At 42.2% G+C, this 18,426-nt stretch overlaps 2 protein-coding genes across 6 annotated transcripts in view; one reads left to right on the plus strand and one right to left on the minus strand.

Annotated features, from left to right (window-relative positions):
• The window catches only part of LOC121314024 (zinc finger and BTB domain-containing protein 47-like), a 53,113-nt gene extending 51,425 nt beyond the window's left edge, over positions 1-1,688 (plus strand). Inside the window, exons 7-8 of one of the 4 annotated variants that reach the window (XM_041246790.1) lie at positions 101-560; positions 1,602-1,688. The gene's annotated coding sequence lies outside the window, so the exon portion shown is untranslated. Of the gene's footprint in view, positions 1-100; positions 1,429-1,601 lie in introns of those variants that run through there. The other 3 variants (XM_041246788.1, XM_041246791.1, XM_041246789.1) reach the window with 3 other exon arrangements.
• Positions 1,689-1,982: 294 nt separating this feature from the next.
• Positions 1,983-18,426, minus strand: part of LOC121314025 (kelch-like protein 40) — a 20,522-nt gene continuing 4,078 nt past the window's right edge. Inside the window, exons 2-6 of one of the 2 annotated variants that reach the window (XM_041246793.1) lie at positions 18,016-18,176; positions 17,158-17,265; positions 16,550-16,735; positions 14,209-14,355; positions 1,983-2,070 (exon numbers count right to left, since the gene is read on the minus strand). In XM_041246793.1, coding sequence (XP_041102727.1) covers positions 1,983-2,070; positions 14,209-14,355; positions 16,550-16,735; positions 17,158-17,265; positions 18,016-18,176 — 690 coding nt within the window. Of the gene's footprint in view, positions 2,071-13,389; positions 13,597-14,208; positions 14,356-16,549; positions 16,736-17,157; positions 17,266-18,015; positions 18,177-18,426 lie in introns of those variants that run through there. The other variant, XM_041246792.1, reaches the window with a different exon arrangement.

The raw sequence follows: 18,426 nt of genomic DNA on the forward strand, positions 1-18,426 counted from the left end.
GCATGTCGCTACCCTGGGTGCTACTTGCTATTTGCTATTCTGCTTCTAAATATCATATTGCAGCTGTGCCTATCTAATTCGAATGTTTCTAATCACACAGAAGCACATGAAACAGGATGTTTAGAAGGCATAAGGGATTCTCCTCATACAGAAACACATGAAACGGAATGTTTGGAATGCATACGGGATTCTAATCACACATGAAACGGAATGTTTGGAATGCATAAGGGATTCTCCTCACACATGAAATGGAATGTTTGGAATACATAAGGATTCTCCTCATACAGAAACACATAAAACAGGATGTTTAGAAGGCATAAGGGATTCTAATCACACATGAAACGGAATGTTTGGAATGCATAAGGATTCTCCTCACACAGAAGCACATGAAACAGGATGATTAGAAGGCATATCCATGTGGTAGGCAGTGGAACTGTTTTGGGAGCAACACCTTAGTTGATTAATGAGTTTCAAAAATGAATTTGAATAAAATGAAACCCTTCAGACTGTCGAGCTGTGCTGAAATGCGTGCTTGCTCTTACATGTGTAAAGCAGCAGTGGTAAGAATGTTTTTCTGTAATAATTGGCACACACACACACAAAGGCAGTCTCAAGGTTTTGAAATTCAGGATCCTCTTGGACAATTGAAATGCTAAAGAGAGCCTGTGTTAGTTTTGCTGGCAGGTGGTAATAATATATAATAATATCAGAGCTGCAGGCAACCTTGAGTCATGGATTTTCTGTATATTTTCTTTTTTTTCATAGAAATTTGCTTTTATGAAGGGTGGGGGTTGATTTGAAATTCTTCAGTTCAGTCCGGCCAGTGCGGTGTTCTTGAAATGATGTGAAGAAATTCTAAAACCTATGTTTCCATGTACAGTGTATGTTGTTCTCATCCTGGTAAATTTGGCATCTGACCACATGACCACAACTTACACTATAGGCAGGGGCTAGTGCACAATCTGCACTCATGTGGTCTAAACCTGACCTCTTTAGCTGCATGCCTGGCTTGACACACTGACTGATACATGTCTACAGACCCAGACAGTTTGTACATGTGTATATTTATAAATGTTACAAAGACAGTCACGTTGTTAAGTCGTCCCAGTTTCTCTGTTGTATTAACCTTGTATGTATTTATATTGTCACATGTTTAAATGGGAGGAGCAGATATGTCTTTTTGTACATTTAACATGTTTTGGTCAGGTGAGAAGCCCATATCATGGGTGTGTTTATTCTAAGTATTCGGTGGCTACCTGTAATCTAGTTGACAGTGTGTGAGAAATACATTCTCAACTTGATTAGCGCAGCCACCAAATACTTAGAAACATGCACTAAACACACCCATGAATGTGGGAATATCTGCTTATTATAATGGCTTCAGAGTTACTATGACGTCAATGGAAAGCTGGAAACCCTAATGTGTGTGGGTGTGTATATAGTATATATATATATATATATATATATATATATATATATATATATATATATATATATATATATATGTATGTGTGTGTGTGTGTGTGTGTGTGTGTGTGTGTGTGTAACAAGGAAAGGCTGCTTGAGGTCTATCCACACTCCTGTTGTTCTTCTCCTGACAGGTTCTTTATTCGTTGCTGACCAGCTTTGTAGAGACCGAGGGAGAAGAGGCTCATTGAATCCAGTATTTCACTTTGTAGAGACCGAGGGAGAAGAGGCTCTTTGAATCCAATATTTCACTTTGTAGAAACTGAGGGAGAAGAGGCTCATTGAATCCAATGTTTCACTTTGTAGAGACTGAGGGAGAAGAGGCTCACTGAATCCAGTATTTCACTTTGTAGAGACCGAGGGAGAAGAGGCTCATTGAATCCAGTATTTCACTTTGTAGAGACTGAGGGAGAAGAGGCTCACTGAATCCAGTATTTCACTTTGTAGAGACTGAGGGAGAAGAGGCTCATTGAATCCAATATTTTACTCATTAAACGCAGAGGAGTAAAACTGCACTATAGATCTGTCCACTGTGTGGCGCTGAAGTATATGGTTATATTTTCATTTGAGGACGGGGGTCTTTGTATAGCGGTGCTGCGAGAGCTGTGGGGAGAAGAAAGAGCAGAGACGTGGTCTTGTTTGTCTTGCTCTCTAATAGCATGTCTGTGCCTGAGCCTGTAAACATAGTCACCTGGTTTATTATTATTATTATTATTATTATTATTATTATTATTATTATTGGAGTTTCTAGAGTAATATTCTTTGGTTTTGCTCTGTTTTTTTTAAAGGAAGTTTGTTATTTGGGTTTTTATGCTGCTAGTAGGGGGTTGTTTGTCTCCCCAAATGACTGATTTTCTGTGGCCTTTGTACCCAAAACCAAAAGGAACATTCAGAGCCCAGTCTGAGAAATTGGTGAATTGCAGTAATGCAACGCTGTGGTTTAGGCTAGCTGTAGATGTTAGCACTGCAATGCGAGGGTTGTGAATTGCAGTAATGCAACACTGTGGTTTAGGCTAGCTGTAGATGTTACGCACTGCAATGCGAGGGTTGTGAATTGCAGTAATGCAACGCTGTGGTTTAGGCTAGCTGTAGATGTTACGCACTGCAATGCGAGGATTGTGAATTGCAGTAATGCAACGCTGTGGTTTAGGCTAGCTGTAGATGTTAGCACTGCAATGCGAGGATTGTGAATTGCAGTAATGCAACGCTGTGGTTTAGGCTAGCTGTAGATGTTACGCACTGCAATGCGAGGGTTGTGAATTGCAGTAATGCAACGCTGTGGTTTAGGCTAGCTGTAGATGTTACGCACTGCAATGCAAGGATTGTGAATTGCAGTAATGCAACGCTGTGGTTTAGGCTAGCTGTAGATGTTAGCACTGCAATGCGAGGATTGTGAATTGCAGTAATGCAACGCTGTGGTTTAGGCTAGCTGTAGATGTTAGCACTGCAATGCGAGGGTTGTGAATTGCAGTAATGCAACGCTGTGGTTTAGGCTAGCTGTAGATGTTACGCACTGCAATGCGAGGATTGTGAATTGCAATAATGCAACGCTGTGGTTTAGGCTAGCTGTAGATGTTAGCACTGCAATGCGAGGGTTGTGAATTGCAATAATGCAACGCTGTGGTTTAGGCTAGGTGTAGATGTTACGCACTACAATGCAATGGTTGTGAATTGCAGTAATGGAACGCTGTGGTTTAGGCTAGCTGTAGACGTTACGCACTGCAATGTGTTGGGTACTGGATGTTTTGTTTAGTGGTAGTTCATGAACTACTGCACCAGGGCAATGAATGAAATATCCCAAAGGAACAACGTATTAGACAAGGAATACAATCTGGGGGAGCTCGGCATTCCAAATGTTTGAAGCACTTTACAACTGCTGCAGAATAGAAAAACAAATGTGTTCAACTTTTCTTTTAGAGAAGAAAGAAAAACATGTTTTTTGTGTTTGACTCGGTTACCACTGACTTTTATTAAAGAGCAGAACTGAAGGTATAGGAAAATAAATTCCATATTTTGGAAGCCTAAGGGATTCCAGGAGACTGAACTCTGATCCCAGACCACCCCACTCCAGTCCAGTAAACCAATGAGATGTGTGTGTCGGTCCTCCGTATGCTAATTCTGTTTTACTAGGTAACATGATGTCTTAGTTAACTCTTGTGTACATAGACTACATGTAGAATGAAGCTGTCGTGGTGATATAAACTGTACAATACAAAGATGATGGTGTCTAGAGCTGCTAATAATATCAGTCTATATTCTATGTCATTTATTGTACTGCCTAGTGTATAGTGTCTGTAACACAGGAGAGAGAGCAAAACGAATCATTTCAATATTAAACAATATAGATATATATTATTCAAATCCTATTGTGACCATGTGTGGGTTTTTTATTTTGTTATCCTGCTGCATAACGCTTTCACACACTCACACACACGCACTCTCTCACACACACACACACGCACGCACACACTCTCACTCACTCTCACACATGCACACACACACACACACACACACTGAAAAATTCAGCCGTTCAATTCAAAGCAGTCTGATACAGAATTCGATAAAACAGAAATTAAGAGATACAAAAATTGGGTTGAATTGTAAAATTAGAAAAAAATAACATAAAAAGCTAGTTTGTAGAATTAGAACAATTAAGGGTCTAAAACTACAATTTTATAAAATGGGAATAGAAAAGAAATACATAAATAAGTAGTTGAATTGTAAAGTTAGACCCCTTGTGAAAAAGGCTCTCCAGCCGGCAGTGTAAGAGAGGTGAGCTGCCTCTCCGAAGGGAAGAGGAACTCGCGCTCGGCAGCGGCTGGCTCTTCCAACAGCGGGCTGCTTGTGGAAGCTTCTGGGAGTTAAACATTTCACAACGGTTTGTTTTTCTGTGTTTCAACACAATGGCACTCTGTTTTAAAAAAACAATATTGGTCACTGCAAGTGTGTGTGGATGTTTGTGTGTGTGTGGATGGATTTTCTTTCTATAGCATCTTTCATACCACAGTATCTCGGAATGCTTTGCATGTGTATTTGCACACAGAAACTAGAACAGTTACTAAACAAGAGTGGGGACCCATTACATTTACTGTCATGATTAAATAAAGAAGCACCAGAGCTCTATTGTATTGTATTCATTTAGTTTGCATCACAAACAGTAAAAAAACATATCATGCTTTAAAAGATCCAAGCATTGGCACGTACTGTATTGTGAAAGAACAGGGAAGAAAAGCTGATGCTGGCAAATCTGTGCTTCAGAATCCAAATGAGAGAACTGCAGCTCCCTGTGCCGGTGCTGCACTGAATCCCTGCAGAAACAGAACTGCAGCTCCCTGTGCCGGTGCTGAACTGAATCCCTGCAGAAACAGAACTGCAGCTCCCTGTGCCGGTGCTGCACTGAATCCCTGCAGAAACAGAACTGCAGCTCCCTGTGCCGGTGCTGCACTGAATCCCTGCAGAAACAGAACTGCAGCTCCCTGTGCCGGTGCTGAACTGAATCCCTGCAGAAACAGAACTGCAGCTCCCTGTGCCGGTGCTGAACTGAATCCCTGCAGAAACAGAACTGCAGCTCCCTGTGCCGGTGCTGAACTGAATCCCTGCAGAAACAGAACTGCAGCTCCCTGTGCCGGTGCTGAACTGAATCCCTGCAGAAACAGAACTGCAGCTCCCTGTGCCGGTGCTGAACTGAATCCCTGCAGAAACAGAACTGCAGCTCCCTGTGCCGGTGCTGAACTGAATCCCTGCAGAAACAGAACTGCAGCTCCCTGTGCCGGTGCTGAACTGAATCCCTGCAGAAACAGAACTGCAGCTCCCTGTGCCGGTGCTGAACTGAATCCCTGCAGAAACAGAACTGCAGCTCCCTGTGCCGGTGCTGAACTGAATCCCTGCAGAAACAGAACTGCAGCTCTCTGTGCCGGTGCTGAAATGAATCCCTGCAGAAACAGAACTGGAGCTCTCTGTGCCGGTGCTGAAATGAATCCCTGCAGAAACAGAACTGCAGCTCCCTGTGCCGGTGCTGAACTGAATCCCTGCAGAAACAGAGAACCAGCGGCCCCTTGTGTGTCGTTTCATCTATCCACACACTTGTATAATGCATTTGGAATACTGATTTGGTTATTTTAGCTGTTATTGAAATACACTGACCTCTAATGGGGAAATACATGCATTGCATGCTATTTGTTTTTTATGTCAAGATGAGCCTTTTCTGAGTCTTGGGGAACTCTGGTGGTCAGGATACTGCATTACTAAACGAGTTCAGTTCACTGGTTGTGAGTGAGAGCAGATTGAAGGCAGATGTTCACTCCTCCTAGTACACACATATTGTCATTGTCATTTAGGGAATAATGACACATATTGTTCCAAAAACCTCTACCTAAGTGAGACCTTGAGTTTTGCTTTCAGTCAGATGGTTTTACAATTGCTATACAAATGCCCTGTGCATCTGGTTTACCTTTTTAAACAGAACTTTCTCAGTTGTGAAAAAACAGATTATGGGATGTTTTGGAAAGACGAGCTAATGAGCCAACAAAAGAGTTGTGGTGACAGAAGAGCACAGAAAGACTGCGCTGCGAGTCTCTCGAGTAATGGGTCATGTTGAAGTTATCTCTACATCTTCGTGCATTGCAGAGTAGGGTGACCAGACGTCCCAGCTTAGCCGGGACAGTCCCGGTTTTCCATCAACGGTCCCTGGTGTACCGACATTTTGCTTAAAATCTTTACGGTTTTCAGCCATTTCATGTAGCGCGACACACGCTAAATACCTTTTGTCACAATAATGTAATCAACCGCTTAGTTTATGGCACCTGCAGTGAAAACAAAATAAAATAAAATAAAAGGTACTAAAGTAATCAACAACATTATTTTTATAAAGTGTAGGACACAGGCGTACGCACTTAGTCCTCATTATTATATTATTATTATTATTATTATTATTATTATTATTATTATTATTATTATTATTATTATTATTAATAATAATAATAATAATAATAATAATAATAATAATAATAATAATAATAATAATAAACATAAACTCAATATAAAAGTACGCAATACGTGTAACACAATATGACTACTTAAACCAAAGCCCCTTTGACACTGGCATGCTCTACCCAGGCAGGACCCGGTGTCATGTAAAGCAGGGTTGACCTGGGTGACAGACACAAGCACACAATGCTCGTATCAATGCCCTGGAAGCAGCTTGTTACTGACACTTCCATCAAGCTTCTCTGGATTGAACCGTTGGCCCAAGTGTTGATTAGAGCAAATGTTTCTTCATCCCTGCTGCAATCTGGCTCATGCTGTGTCTCAAGCAACAAAAACATGGCTAAACAGAAATGTTTCTTGCTGAAGTGAAACTTTTACGCAGGCGTGGCTGTTTTTTATTGCGTCATTCAGGAACGGCCGTCAAGCATTTTGTCTCGCTCATCCCGGGTCAAAGGCCAGAGTGATGGGGACGAATATAATATTTGTGGGTATACACTGTATAGGAAAGACAGGCAGGACAGAAGAGGAGGAGGGGTAGTGCTATACATTAGAAACAGTCTTGAAGCCCAGGTGTTAAACCTGGGCAAAAAAAACAAAGCCGAATCAATATGGGTCAGAATAACGGACAAAAATTCAAAGGGCATAATAATAGGAGCATGCTATAGACCGCCAGATTCAGACGGTGAGCAAAATAATCTGTTATACAATGACATTAGAAATGCGTGTAGCAAAAGAGAAGCCATACTAATGGGGGATTTCAACTTCCCCCATATAAAATGGGAAAACCCGGTGGGTAGCGCGAAGGATGAAATTGAAATGGTGGAAATGACAAATGACTGCTTCCTAACACAATTTGTCAAGGCACCCACTAGAGGGGAGGCATGCCTTGATTTAGTCTTTTCAAATAACAAAGACAGAATAACTAAAACAGAGGTCACAGAAACACTAGCAAACTCAGACCACAACATGGTCTCATTTGAAGTGCTTTTTAAAACCCCAAAAGTAATGACTAAAGCTAAGGTTTACAATTTTAGAAACGCAAACTATGAAGATATGAAACAGAGACTAACAGAAGTAGATTGGAGTAAAATAGAGAAAACATCTACAGAAAAAGAATGGGTGTTCTTCAAAAATGTAATACTAGAGGTGCAAAACAATTACATCCCTAAAACAGACAAATCTAAATGTAAAAGTAAATTGCCAAAATGGTTTAATAGATTCATACATTGTGCAAAGTGTTGAATTTAAATCAAGGGAAGTAATGTTAAAACTATACAATGCATTAGTAATACCTCATCTTGAATATTGTGTTCAGTTCTGGTCACCTCGCTATAAAAAAGATATTGCTGCTCTAGAAAGAGTGCAAAGAAGAGCGACCATAATTATTCCAGGTTTAAAAGGCATGTCATATGCAGACAGGCTAAAAGAACTGAATCTGTTCAGTCTTGAACAAAGAAGACTATGCAGCGACCTAATTCAAGCATTCAAAATTCCAAAAGGTATTAACAATGTCGACCCAAGGGACTTTATCTACCTGAAAAAATAAACAAGGACCAGGGGTCACAAATGGAGATTAGACAAAGGGGCATTCAGAACAGAAAATAGGAGGCACTTTTTGACATAAGAACATAAGAACATAAGAAAGTTTACAAACGAGAGGAGGCCATTCGGCCCATCTTGCTCGTTTGGTTGTTAGTAGCTTATTGATCCCAAAATCTCATCAAGCAGCTTCTTGAAGGATCCCAGGGTGTCAGCTTCAACAACATTACTGGGGAGTTGATTCCAGACCCTCACAATTCTCTGTGTAAAAAAGTGTCTCCTATTTTCTGTTCTGAATGCCCCTTTTTCTAAACTCCATTTGTGACCCCTGGTCCTTGTTTCTTTTTTCAGGCTGAAAAAGTCCCTTGCGTCGACACTGTCAATACCTTTTAGAATTTTGAATGCTTGAATTAGGTCGCCACGTAGTCTTCTTTGTTCAAGACTGAACAGATTCAATTCTTTTAGCCTGTCTGCATATGACATGCCTTTTAAGCCCGGAATAATTCTGGTCGCTCTTCTTTGCACTCTTTCTAGAGCAGCAATATCTTTTTTATAGCGAGGTGACCAGAACTGAACACAATATTCAAGATGAGGTCTTACAAGTGCATTGTACTGTTTTAACATTACTTCCCTTGATTTAAATTCAACACTTTTCACAATGTATCCGAGCATCTTGTTAGCCTTTTTTATAGCTTCCCCACATTGCCTAGATGAAGACATTTCTGAGTCAACAAAAACTCCTAGGTCTTTTTCATAGATTCCTTCTCCAATTTCAATATTTCCCATATGATATTTATAATGTACATTTTTATTTCCTGCGTGCAGTACCTTACACTTTTCTCTATTAAATGTCATTTGCCATGTGTCTGCCCAGTTCTGAATCTTGTCTAGATCATTTTGAATGACCTTTGCTGCTGCAACAGTGTTTGCCACTCCTCCTACTTTTGTGTCGTCTGCAAATTTAACAAGTTTGCTTACTATACCAGAATCTAAATCATTAATGTAGATTAGGAATAGCAGAGGACCTAATACTGATCCCTGTGGTACACCGCTGGTTACCACACTCCATTCTGAGGTTTTTCCTCTAATCAGTACTTTCTGTTTTCTACATGTTAACCACTCCCTAATCCATGTACATGTGTTTCCTTGAATCCCAACTGCGTTCAGTTTGAGAATTAATCTTTTGTGCGGGACTTTGTCAAAAGCTTTCTGGAAATCTAAATAAACCATGTCATATGCTTTGCAATTATCCATTATCGATGTTGCATCCTCAAAAAAATCAAGCAAGTTAGTTAGGCACGATCTCCCTTTCCTAAAACCATGTTGACTGTCTCCCAGTACCCTGTTACCATATAGGTAATTTTCCATTTTGGATCTTATTATAGTTTCCATAAGTTTGCATATAATAGAAGTCAGGCTTACTGGTCTGTAGTTACCTGGTTCAGTTTTGTTTCCCTTTTTGTGGATCGGTATTACGTTTGCAATTTTCCAGTCTGTCGGTACCACCCCTGTGTCAAGAGACTGCTGCATGATCTTGGTTAGCGGTTTGTAAATTACTTCTTTCATTTCTTTGAGTACTACTGGGAGGATCTCATCCGGCCCAGGGGATTTGTTTATTTTAAGAGCTCCTAGTCCCTTTAACACTTCTGCCTCAGTTATGCTAAAGTTATTTAAAACTGGATAGGAACTGGATGACATGTGGGGCATGTTGTCAGTATCTTCCTTTGTAAAAACTTGTGAAAAGTAATCATTTAACATATTTGCTATTTTTTTTTTCTTCCTCTACGATTTTGCCATTTGTATCTCTTAAACATTTAATCTCCTCTTTGAATGTTCTCTTGCTGTTGTAATATTGGAAAAACATTTTGGAATTGGTTTTAGCTCCCTTAGCAATGTTCATTTCTATTTCTCTCTTGGCCTTTCTAACTTCCTTTTTGACTTGCGTTTCCAGTTCCGTGTACTCTTTCTGCGTACTTTCTTTTTGGTCCTTTTTTAATGCTCTGTAAAGTGCCTTTTTTCGCTGAATATTTTTTTTAATTGATCTATTAAACCATTTTGGCAATTTAGTTTTACATTTAGATTTGTCTACTTTAGGGATGTAATTGTTTTGCGCCTCTAGTACTACATTTTTGAAGAACAACCATCCTTCTTCTGTGGGTGTTTTCTCTATTTTACTCCAATCTACTTCTGTTAGTCTCTGTTTCATGCCTTCATAGTTTGCTTTTCTAAAATTGTAAACCTTAACTTTAGTCTTTACTTTTGGGGATTTAAAAAACACTTCAAATGAGACCATGTTATGGTCTGAGTTTGCCAGTGGTTCTCTGACCTCTGTTTTAGTTATTCTATCTTCGTTATTTGAAAAGACTAAATCAAGGCATGCCTCCCCTCTAGTGGGTGCCTTGACAAATTGTGTTAGGAAGCAGTCATTTGTCATTTCCACCATTTCTATTTCATCCTTCGCGCTACCCATCGGGTTTTCCCATTTTATTTGGGGGAAGTTGAAATCCCCCATTAGTATGGCTTCTCCTTCCAGACCCTCACGCAGAGAATCGTGAGGGTCTGGAATCAACGCCCAGTAATGTTGTTGAAGCTGCCACCCTGGGATCCTTCAAGAAGCTGCTTGATGAGATTCTGGGATCAATAAGCTACTAACAACCAAACGAGCAAGATGGGCCGAATGGCCTCCTCTCGTTTGTAAACTTTCTTATGTTCTAATGTTCTTATGACTGGGATAAGATTGCCAGTGTGAAAGGGGCTTAATTAGCCACAAATTATACATCTGGGTGTGTACTGAAATTAGCTAGCTGCTTTAAAAAAAAAAGATAATACTAAGTCACAGGATGGCAATTTAAATAAACATTAAAATAGCGTCTATTTAAATGGGTTAATTAGTCTGTTATCAGTTATTTAACAATGTGTCCTGGTTTTGAGCTTTGAAAATCTGGTCACCCTATTGCAGAGTGTTCATTAATAAGCGATAGTTCGTGTTGACGCTGTCTCTACATCTTGTGAGTCTCAGAGTGTTCATTAATAAGCAATGGTTCATGTTGACGCTGTCTCTACATCTTGTGAGTCTCAGAGTGTTCATTAATAAGCGATGGTTCATGTTGACGCTGTCTCTATATCTTGTGAGTCTCAGAGTGTTCATTAATAAGCGATGGTTCATGTTGACGCTGTCTCTACATCTTGGTGAGTCTCAGAGTGTTCATTAATAAGCGATGGTTCGTGTTGACGCTGTCTCTACATCTTGCTGAGTCTCAGAGTGTTCATTAATAAGCGATGGTTCGTGTTGACGCTGTCTCTACATCTTGCTGAGTCTCAGAGTGTTCATTAATAAGCGATGGTTCGTGTTGACGCTGTCTCTACATCTTGCTGAGTCTCAGAGTGTTCATTAATAAGCGATGGTTCGTGTTGACGCTGTCTCTACATCTTGGTGAGTCTCAGAGTGTTCATTAATAAGCGATGGTTCGTGTTGACGCTGTCTCTACATCTTGCTGAGTCTCAGAGTGTTCATTAATAAGCGATGGTTCGTGTTGACGCTGTCTCTACATCTTGGTGAGTCTCAGAGTGTTCATTAATAAGCGATGGTTCATGTTGACGCTGTCTCTACATCGTGTGAGTCTCACAGTGTTCATTAATAAGTGATGGGTCATGTTGACGCTGTCTCTACATCTTGCTGAGTCTCAGAGTGTTCATTAATAAGCGATGGTTCGTGTTGACGCTGTCTCTACATCTTGGTGAGTCTCAGAGTGTTCATTAATAAGCGATGGTTCGTGTTGACGCTGTCTCTATATCTTGGTGAGTCTCACAGTGTTCATTAATAAGCGATGGTTCGTGTTGACGCTGTCTCTATATCTTGCTGAGTCTCAGAGTGTTCATTAATAAGCGATGGTTCATGTTGACGCTGTCTCTACATCTTGGTGAGTCTCAGAGTGTTCATTAATAAGCGATGGTTCATGTTGACGCTGTCTCTACATCGTGTGAGTCTCACAGTGTTCATTAATAAGCGATGGTTCATGTTGACGCTGTCTCTACATCTTGCTGAGTCTCACAGTGTTCATTAATAAGCGATGGTTCGTGTTGACGCTGTCTCTACATCTTGGTGAGTCTCAGAGTGTTCATTAATAAGCGATGGTTCATGTTGACGCTGTCTCTACATCTTGGTGAGTCTCAGAGTGTTCATTAATAAGCGATGGTTCGTGTTGACGCTGTCTCTATATCTTGCTGAGTCTCAGAGTGTTCATTAATAAGCGATGGTTCGTGTTGACGCTGTCTCTACATCTTGGTGAGTCTCAGAGTGTTCATTAATAAGCGATGGTTCGTGTTGACGCTGTCTCTATATCTTGGTGAGTCTCAGAGTGTTCATTAATAAGCGATGGTTCGTGTTGACGCTGTCTCTATATCTTGCTGAGTCTCAGAGTGTTCATTAATAAGCGATGGTTCGTGTTGACGCTGTCTCTATATCTTGGTGAGTCTCACAGTGTTCATTAATAAGCGATGGTTCGTGTTGACGCTGTCTCTATATCTTGCTGAGTCGCAGAGTGTTCATTAATAAGCGATGGTTCGTGTTGACGCTGTCTCTACATCTTGTGAGTCTCAGAGTGTTCATTAATAAGCGATGGTTCGTGTTGACGCTGTCTCTATATCTTGGTGAGTCTCACAGTGTTCATTAATAAGCGATGGTTCGTGTTGACGCTGTCTCTATATCTTGCTGAGTCTCAGAGTGTTCATTAATAAGCGATGGTTCGTGTTGACGCTGTCTCTATATCTTGCTGAGTCTCAGAGTGTTCATTAATAAGCGATGGTTCATGTTGACGCTGTCTCTACATCTTGGTGAGTCTCAGAGTGTTCATTAATAAGCGATGGTTCATGTTGACGCTGTCTCTACATCGTGTGAGTCTCACAGTGTTCATTAATAAGCGATGGTTCATGTTGACGCTGTCTCTACATCTTGCTGAGTCTCACAGTGTTCATTAATAAGCGATGGTTCGTGTTGACGCTGTCTCTATATCTTGCTGAGTCTCAGAGTGTTCATTAATAAGCGATGGTTCGTGTTGACGCTGTCTCTACATCTTGGTGAGTCTCAGAGTGTTCATTAGTAAGCGATGGTTCGTGTTGACGCTGTCTCTACATCTTGCTGAGTCTCAGAGTGTTCATTAATAAGCGATGGTTCGCGTTGACGCTGTCTCTACATCTTGTGAGTCTCAGAGTGTTCATTAATAAGCGATGGTTCGTGTTGACGCTGTCTCTATATCTTGCTGAGTCTCAGAGTGTTCATTAATAAGTGATGGGTTCGTGTTGACGCTGTCTCTACATCTTGTGAGTCTCAGAGTGTTCATTAATAAGCGATGGTTCATGTTGACGCTGTCTCTACATCTTGGTGAGTCTCACAGTGTTCATTAATAAGCGATGGTTCGTGTTGACGCTGTCTCTACATCTTGCTGAGTCTCAGAGTGTTCATTAATAAGCGATGGTTCGTGTTGACACTGTCTTTACATCTTGGTGAGTCTCAGGGTATTCATGTGCACAGGCACCACAGTGGCTCCGGAAGCATAGCGAAGCTCACGCAGAATTCCAGTCCATTGCTTAGTGTCCTCTTCATACCTGTGGGACAGGATTCACAAAGCAGTGTTAGAACGAGACTCAACCTGCTTCAAGCTGCTGACTGCAACATTTATTGCACCCCTTTAAGAAGGTTGTATCTACACAAAAGAGTCAGCAATGTCAAGCACTCCATTCACTATATACTGTGAGGCTTAAATATGCACTTTCAGAACAAACACATTGAATGGCAGAACTTGCATTTTCATTTGAAAACATGATATCTGGTACTACAGGGTGAAATTGTGCCCCTTCAGTGCTCTCTTTCCTGTCATTAACCGACCACCTGCTTCACAACTTGACTGACATGCTTTGCAGCAAGTATTTATTTTAATTTAGATTGCCCAATTATTTCACACACAATTCTCTTCTCATTTGAGAAGGCCAGTCCTGCAGGTCTCTGGCCTTGCCACTACAGTCCGCTGTAGCACAATGAGGAAAAACAGCCCCTGCAGGTTGTGCCTCCCCAATGCAATGCTACCTCTGGAATCCCCAGCGAAGACCAGCAGCTTTGCATAGCCAGGACACGAGCCTGGTGTCTACCATTTCTATAGCAACCTAAATGGATGGTAATAATGTGTGTGTGTGTGTGTGTGTGTCATTTTCATTACTTACTTCCAGATGTCATTCATTTCAGTCGGAACCAGCTCTTCAGCCTCGTTTGGCATCATGGCAAATCCTCCGATTGCATAGAGATTGCCAGCCAGGCTGATGAGATTCATGGAGCTGCGCTCCTGAGGGAATTCTGTGAAGGCTTCCCATCTGAGGGAGGAGGGAGGAGACGTAAGTCGGGGAGCTGTCTGTATTATTTGTTTATTTAGCAGACTCTTTTAACCAAGGCAGTGTACAGAGACTAGGGTGTGTGAACTGTGCATTAGCTGAAGAGTCACTTTCAATAACGTTGGAGCATAAGGAGGTTCAGAGACTGGCTCAGGGTCACACGGTGAGAGAGTCAGTGAGTGAGCCGGGATTTGACCGGTGACCTCCTGGCTACAAGCCCTTTTCTTTAACCACTGGACAAAACATGGATGAGACTGTCATTCACAAAAAGGTCTGAGGGTAGTCGGGAATGCTTTGTGAATGACGATGGACTCATTGGTGTAATTTACACATTGGGACGACGGGGAAATGGCCCCCTCACATAGCAGCAGTACTGCAACTTTCATTTCTCAATATTGTATTTCTATACTCACTAGTCAGTATAGGAGTCTCCACTAAGACCCAGCGGAAACAATCATCAACTGAGGCAACCAATCAGGAGCACCTCGAGGCACGGCACAGTATAGAGTTATCATGGCAGCGTAAAAGAATATCCCAAAGAAAGGGTCCTAAGGGCATCAGGTGATTCGAGGACATATGCCATTTACTCTGACCCTTCATGTCCTGAGCACCTCTAAGAAATCAAGCCACCGAGTCGCTGACAACCACCTGACACTAAACAAACCCTATCTCAATACCTAACCCTGGACCTAACCCTAACCCAATACCTAACCCTAACCCAATACCTAACCCTGAACCTAACCCTAACCCTGAACCTCACCCTAACCCAATACCTAACCCTGAACCTAAACCTAACCCTGAACCTAACCCTAACCCAATACCTAACCCTAACCCAATACCTAACCCTGAACCTAACCCTAACCCAATACCTAACCCTGAACCTAACCCTACCCCAATACCTAACCCTGAACCTAAACCTAACCCTGAACCTAACACTAACCCAATACCTAACCCTGAACATAACCCTAACCCAATACCTAACCCTGAACCTAACCCTAACCCTGAAACTAACCCTAACATAGTACCTAACCTTGAACCTAACCCTAACCCAATACCTAACCCTGAACCTAACCCTAACCCAATACCTAACCCTGAACCTAAACCTAACCCTGAACCTAACACTAACCCTGAACCTAACCCTACCCCAATACAGTTTTAATGCAGTGCCCTCGCTCTCATTAGTTTTAATGCAGTGCCCTCGCTCTCATTAGTTTTAATGCAGTGTCCTCGCTCTCATCAGTTTTAATGGAGTGCCCTCGCTCTCATCAGTTTTAATGCAGTGCCCTCGCTCTCATCAGTTTTAATGCAGTGCCCTCGCTCTCATCAGTTTTAATGCAGTGCCCTCGCTCTCATCAGTTTTAATGCAGTGCCCTCGCTCTCATCAGTTTTAATGCAGTGCCCTCGCTCTCATCAGTTTTAATGCAGTGCCCTCGCTCTCATCAGTTTTAATGCAGTGCCCTCGCTCTCATTAGTTTTAATGCAGTGCCCTCGCTCTCATTAGTTTTAATGCAGTGCCCTCGCTCTCATTAGTTTTAATGCAGTGCCCTCGCTCTCATCAGTTTTAATGCAGTGACCTCGCTCTCATCAGTTTTAATGCAGTGACCTCGCTCTCATCAGTTTTAATGCAGTGACCTCGCTCTCATCAGTTTTAATGCAGTGACCTCGCTCTCATCAGTTTTAATGCAGTGACCTCGCTCTCATCAGTTTTAATGCAGTGACCTCGCTCTCATTAGTTTTAATGCAGTGGCCTCGCTCTCATTAGTTTTAATGCAGTGGCTTCGCTCTCATTAGTTTTAATGGAGTGTCCTCGCTCTCATTAGTTTTAATGGAGTGTCCTCGCTCTCATTAGTTTTAATGCAGTGTCCTCGCTCTCATTAGTTTTAATGCAGTGTCCTCGCTCTCATTAGTTTTAATGCAGTGTCCTCGCTCTCATTAGTTTTCATGCAGTGTCCACGCTCTCATTAGTTTTAATGCAGTGGCCTCGCTCTCATTAGTTTTAATGCAGTGGCCTCGCTCTCATTAGTTTTAATGCAGTGGCCTCGCTCTCATTAGTTTTAATGCAGTATCCTCACTATCATTTGGCCTGCGAAACAGTCTAGGTTTTGCCTCCTTCACTCGTGTTTGTCTTGGAAATGTAAATATAACGCTGTTCTTCATCCGCCCGCGTGTGACTCACTTGTTTGTGGCAGCGTCGTACACCTCCACAGTACTGGTGAGCCCAGTGTCTGTCACCCCTGCCGCCACGTAGATCTTGCCACTATGAACAGTGGCGCCAAACAGAGAGCGAGCCATCTTCAAAGGGGCCCGCTCCTTCCACTCAAACTTCCTGGGATCATAGACGCACACCCTCTTCAGGCATTTTCTGACAAAACACACAAACCGTCAGCGCGGGCTCAGGATCCATAATGCAAACCAGGAGCCTATAGTCCCGAGCCCAGGTAACAGGACGAAGACTGGGAAGAAACCAGTGATTGTTATAAAGAGCTTTAAACCAAATCTCACCAGCAGGGGGTGTAATCACTTTCAATCACACAACATTGCCCATTAACAGTCCCACAATGCAGCAGGATGAAAGCTGCCCATGAACAGGTAACCTGTACTGCAGCTCATCCGATGCAAGTACCTTAACCCCTGTGCAAGTCTCTGGTGTTGTGGGACTCTGTCTGAATCCTGGGTATTAAACATGTTCATATTAAACATGATTATGCTCTAATAAGTATTATAACAAACAAGACCATAAACAATCCAATAAAGAGACTACAAATAGACTGATCCATTCCTTACTTGCTGTTCCCTTTGCCTCCGATCACATAGACCAGTCCGCTGTGTGACACAGCTGCATGCCCATACACGGCGTATGGAAGAGGGTCTGATTCGCCCCACTTGAAGGACCTAAACAGGGAACACATTCAGTTTCATTGTTGATTCATTTCAGTCTCAAATCTATCTATAAAGTATTGTGATCAAGACTGTATTCCACCCCGTCCACAGCTTCTCAGTCAGTGCAGTCTCTCAGGAGTCTCAGATCCACCTATATAGTGATCAAGACTATATTCAACCCCGTCCACAGCTTCTCAGTCACTGAAGTCTCTCAGGAGTCTCAGATCCACCTGTATAGTGATCAAGACTATATTCAACCCCGTCCACAGCTACTCAGTCAGTGCAGTCTTTCTGCTGCCCCTAAAATGAGCCCAACACAGGTACTTCTGCCCCCCCTTATCACTAGCTCCTCCTCAACACTAACCCACTGCACCTTCAAATGTAGTCATAAAATGTTACAGTATTATCGTTCAAACCCAACCAAATCATCCCTCCCCATTGTCTATTATTAGTTGTTTCCAGACAGGAGCGTGCATCATCACACCGCTGTGCTGTTTCCAGACGGGACCGTGCATCATCACACCACTGTGCTGTTTCCAGACGGGACCATGCATCATCACACCGCTGTGCTATTTCCAGACAGGAGTGTGCATCATCACACCGCTGTGCTATTTCCAGACAGCAGCGTGCATCATCACACCGCTGTACTGTTTCCAAACAGGACCGTGCATCATCACATCGCTGTGCTGTTTCCAGACGGGACCGTGCATCAGCACACCACTGTGCTGTTTCCAGACAGGGCTGTATATCCTAACAACTTACTGTCTGTCGTAGCACATGACAGTCTCCAGCGTCCGCTCCCCCTCCTTCAGTTCCTTTCCTCCGATGACGAAGATGGAGTTCTCTGCCTCCCCCAGACCGAACAGGCAGCGGGGGGAAGGCAGAGGGGGCATCCCCAGCCAGTCCGAGTCCAGGTGGTCGTACTGAAACACAGACAATAAACACTCTCCTTCAAGGGGACTGCTCTGCCATTTCATTTCTGCAAGTTGCTTTGGATATAAGTGTCTGCTAAATAATTAAATTATAATAATAACAAAACAGTCCTTGGGTAGACACTTTGGGTAGGATTCTCAAACACCAGTGTTATTGTATTGAACTCGTGATGCAGTAACGAGAGCTTTAGCAGCAAGCGATTCTCAAACACCAGTGTTATTGTATTGAACTCGTGGTGCA

Source organism: Polyodon spathula, chromosome 4, assembly GCF_017654505.1.
Source record: "Polyodon spathula isolate WHYD16114869_AA chromosome 4, ASM1765450v1, whole genome shotgun sequence".
In the NCBI taxonomy this organism is placed as follows: domain Eukaryota; kingdom Metazoa; phylum Chordata; class Actinopteri; order Acipenseriformes; family Polyodontidae; genus Polyodon; species Polyodon spathula.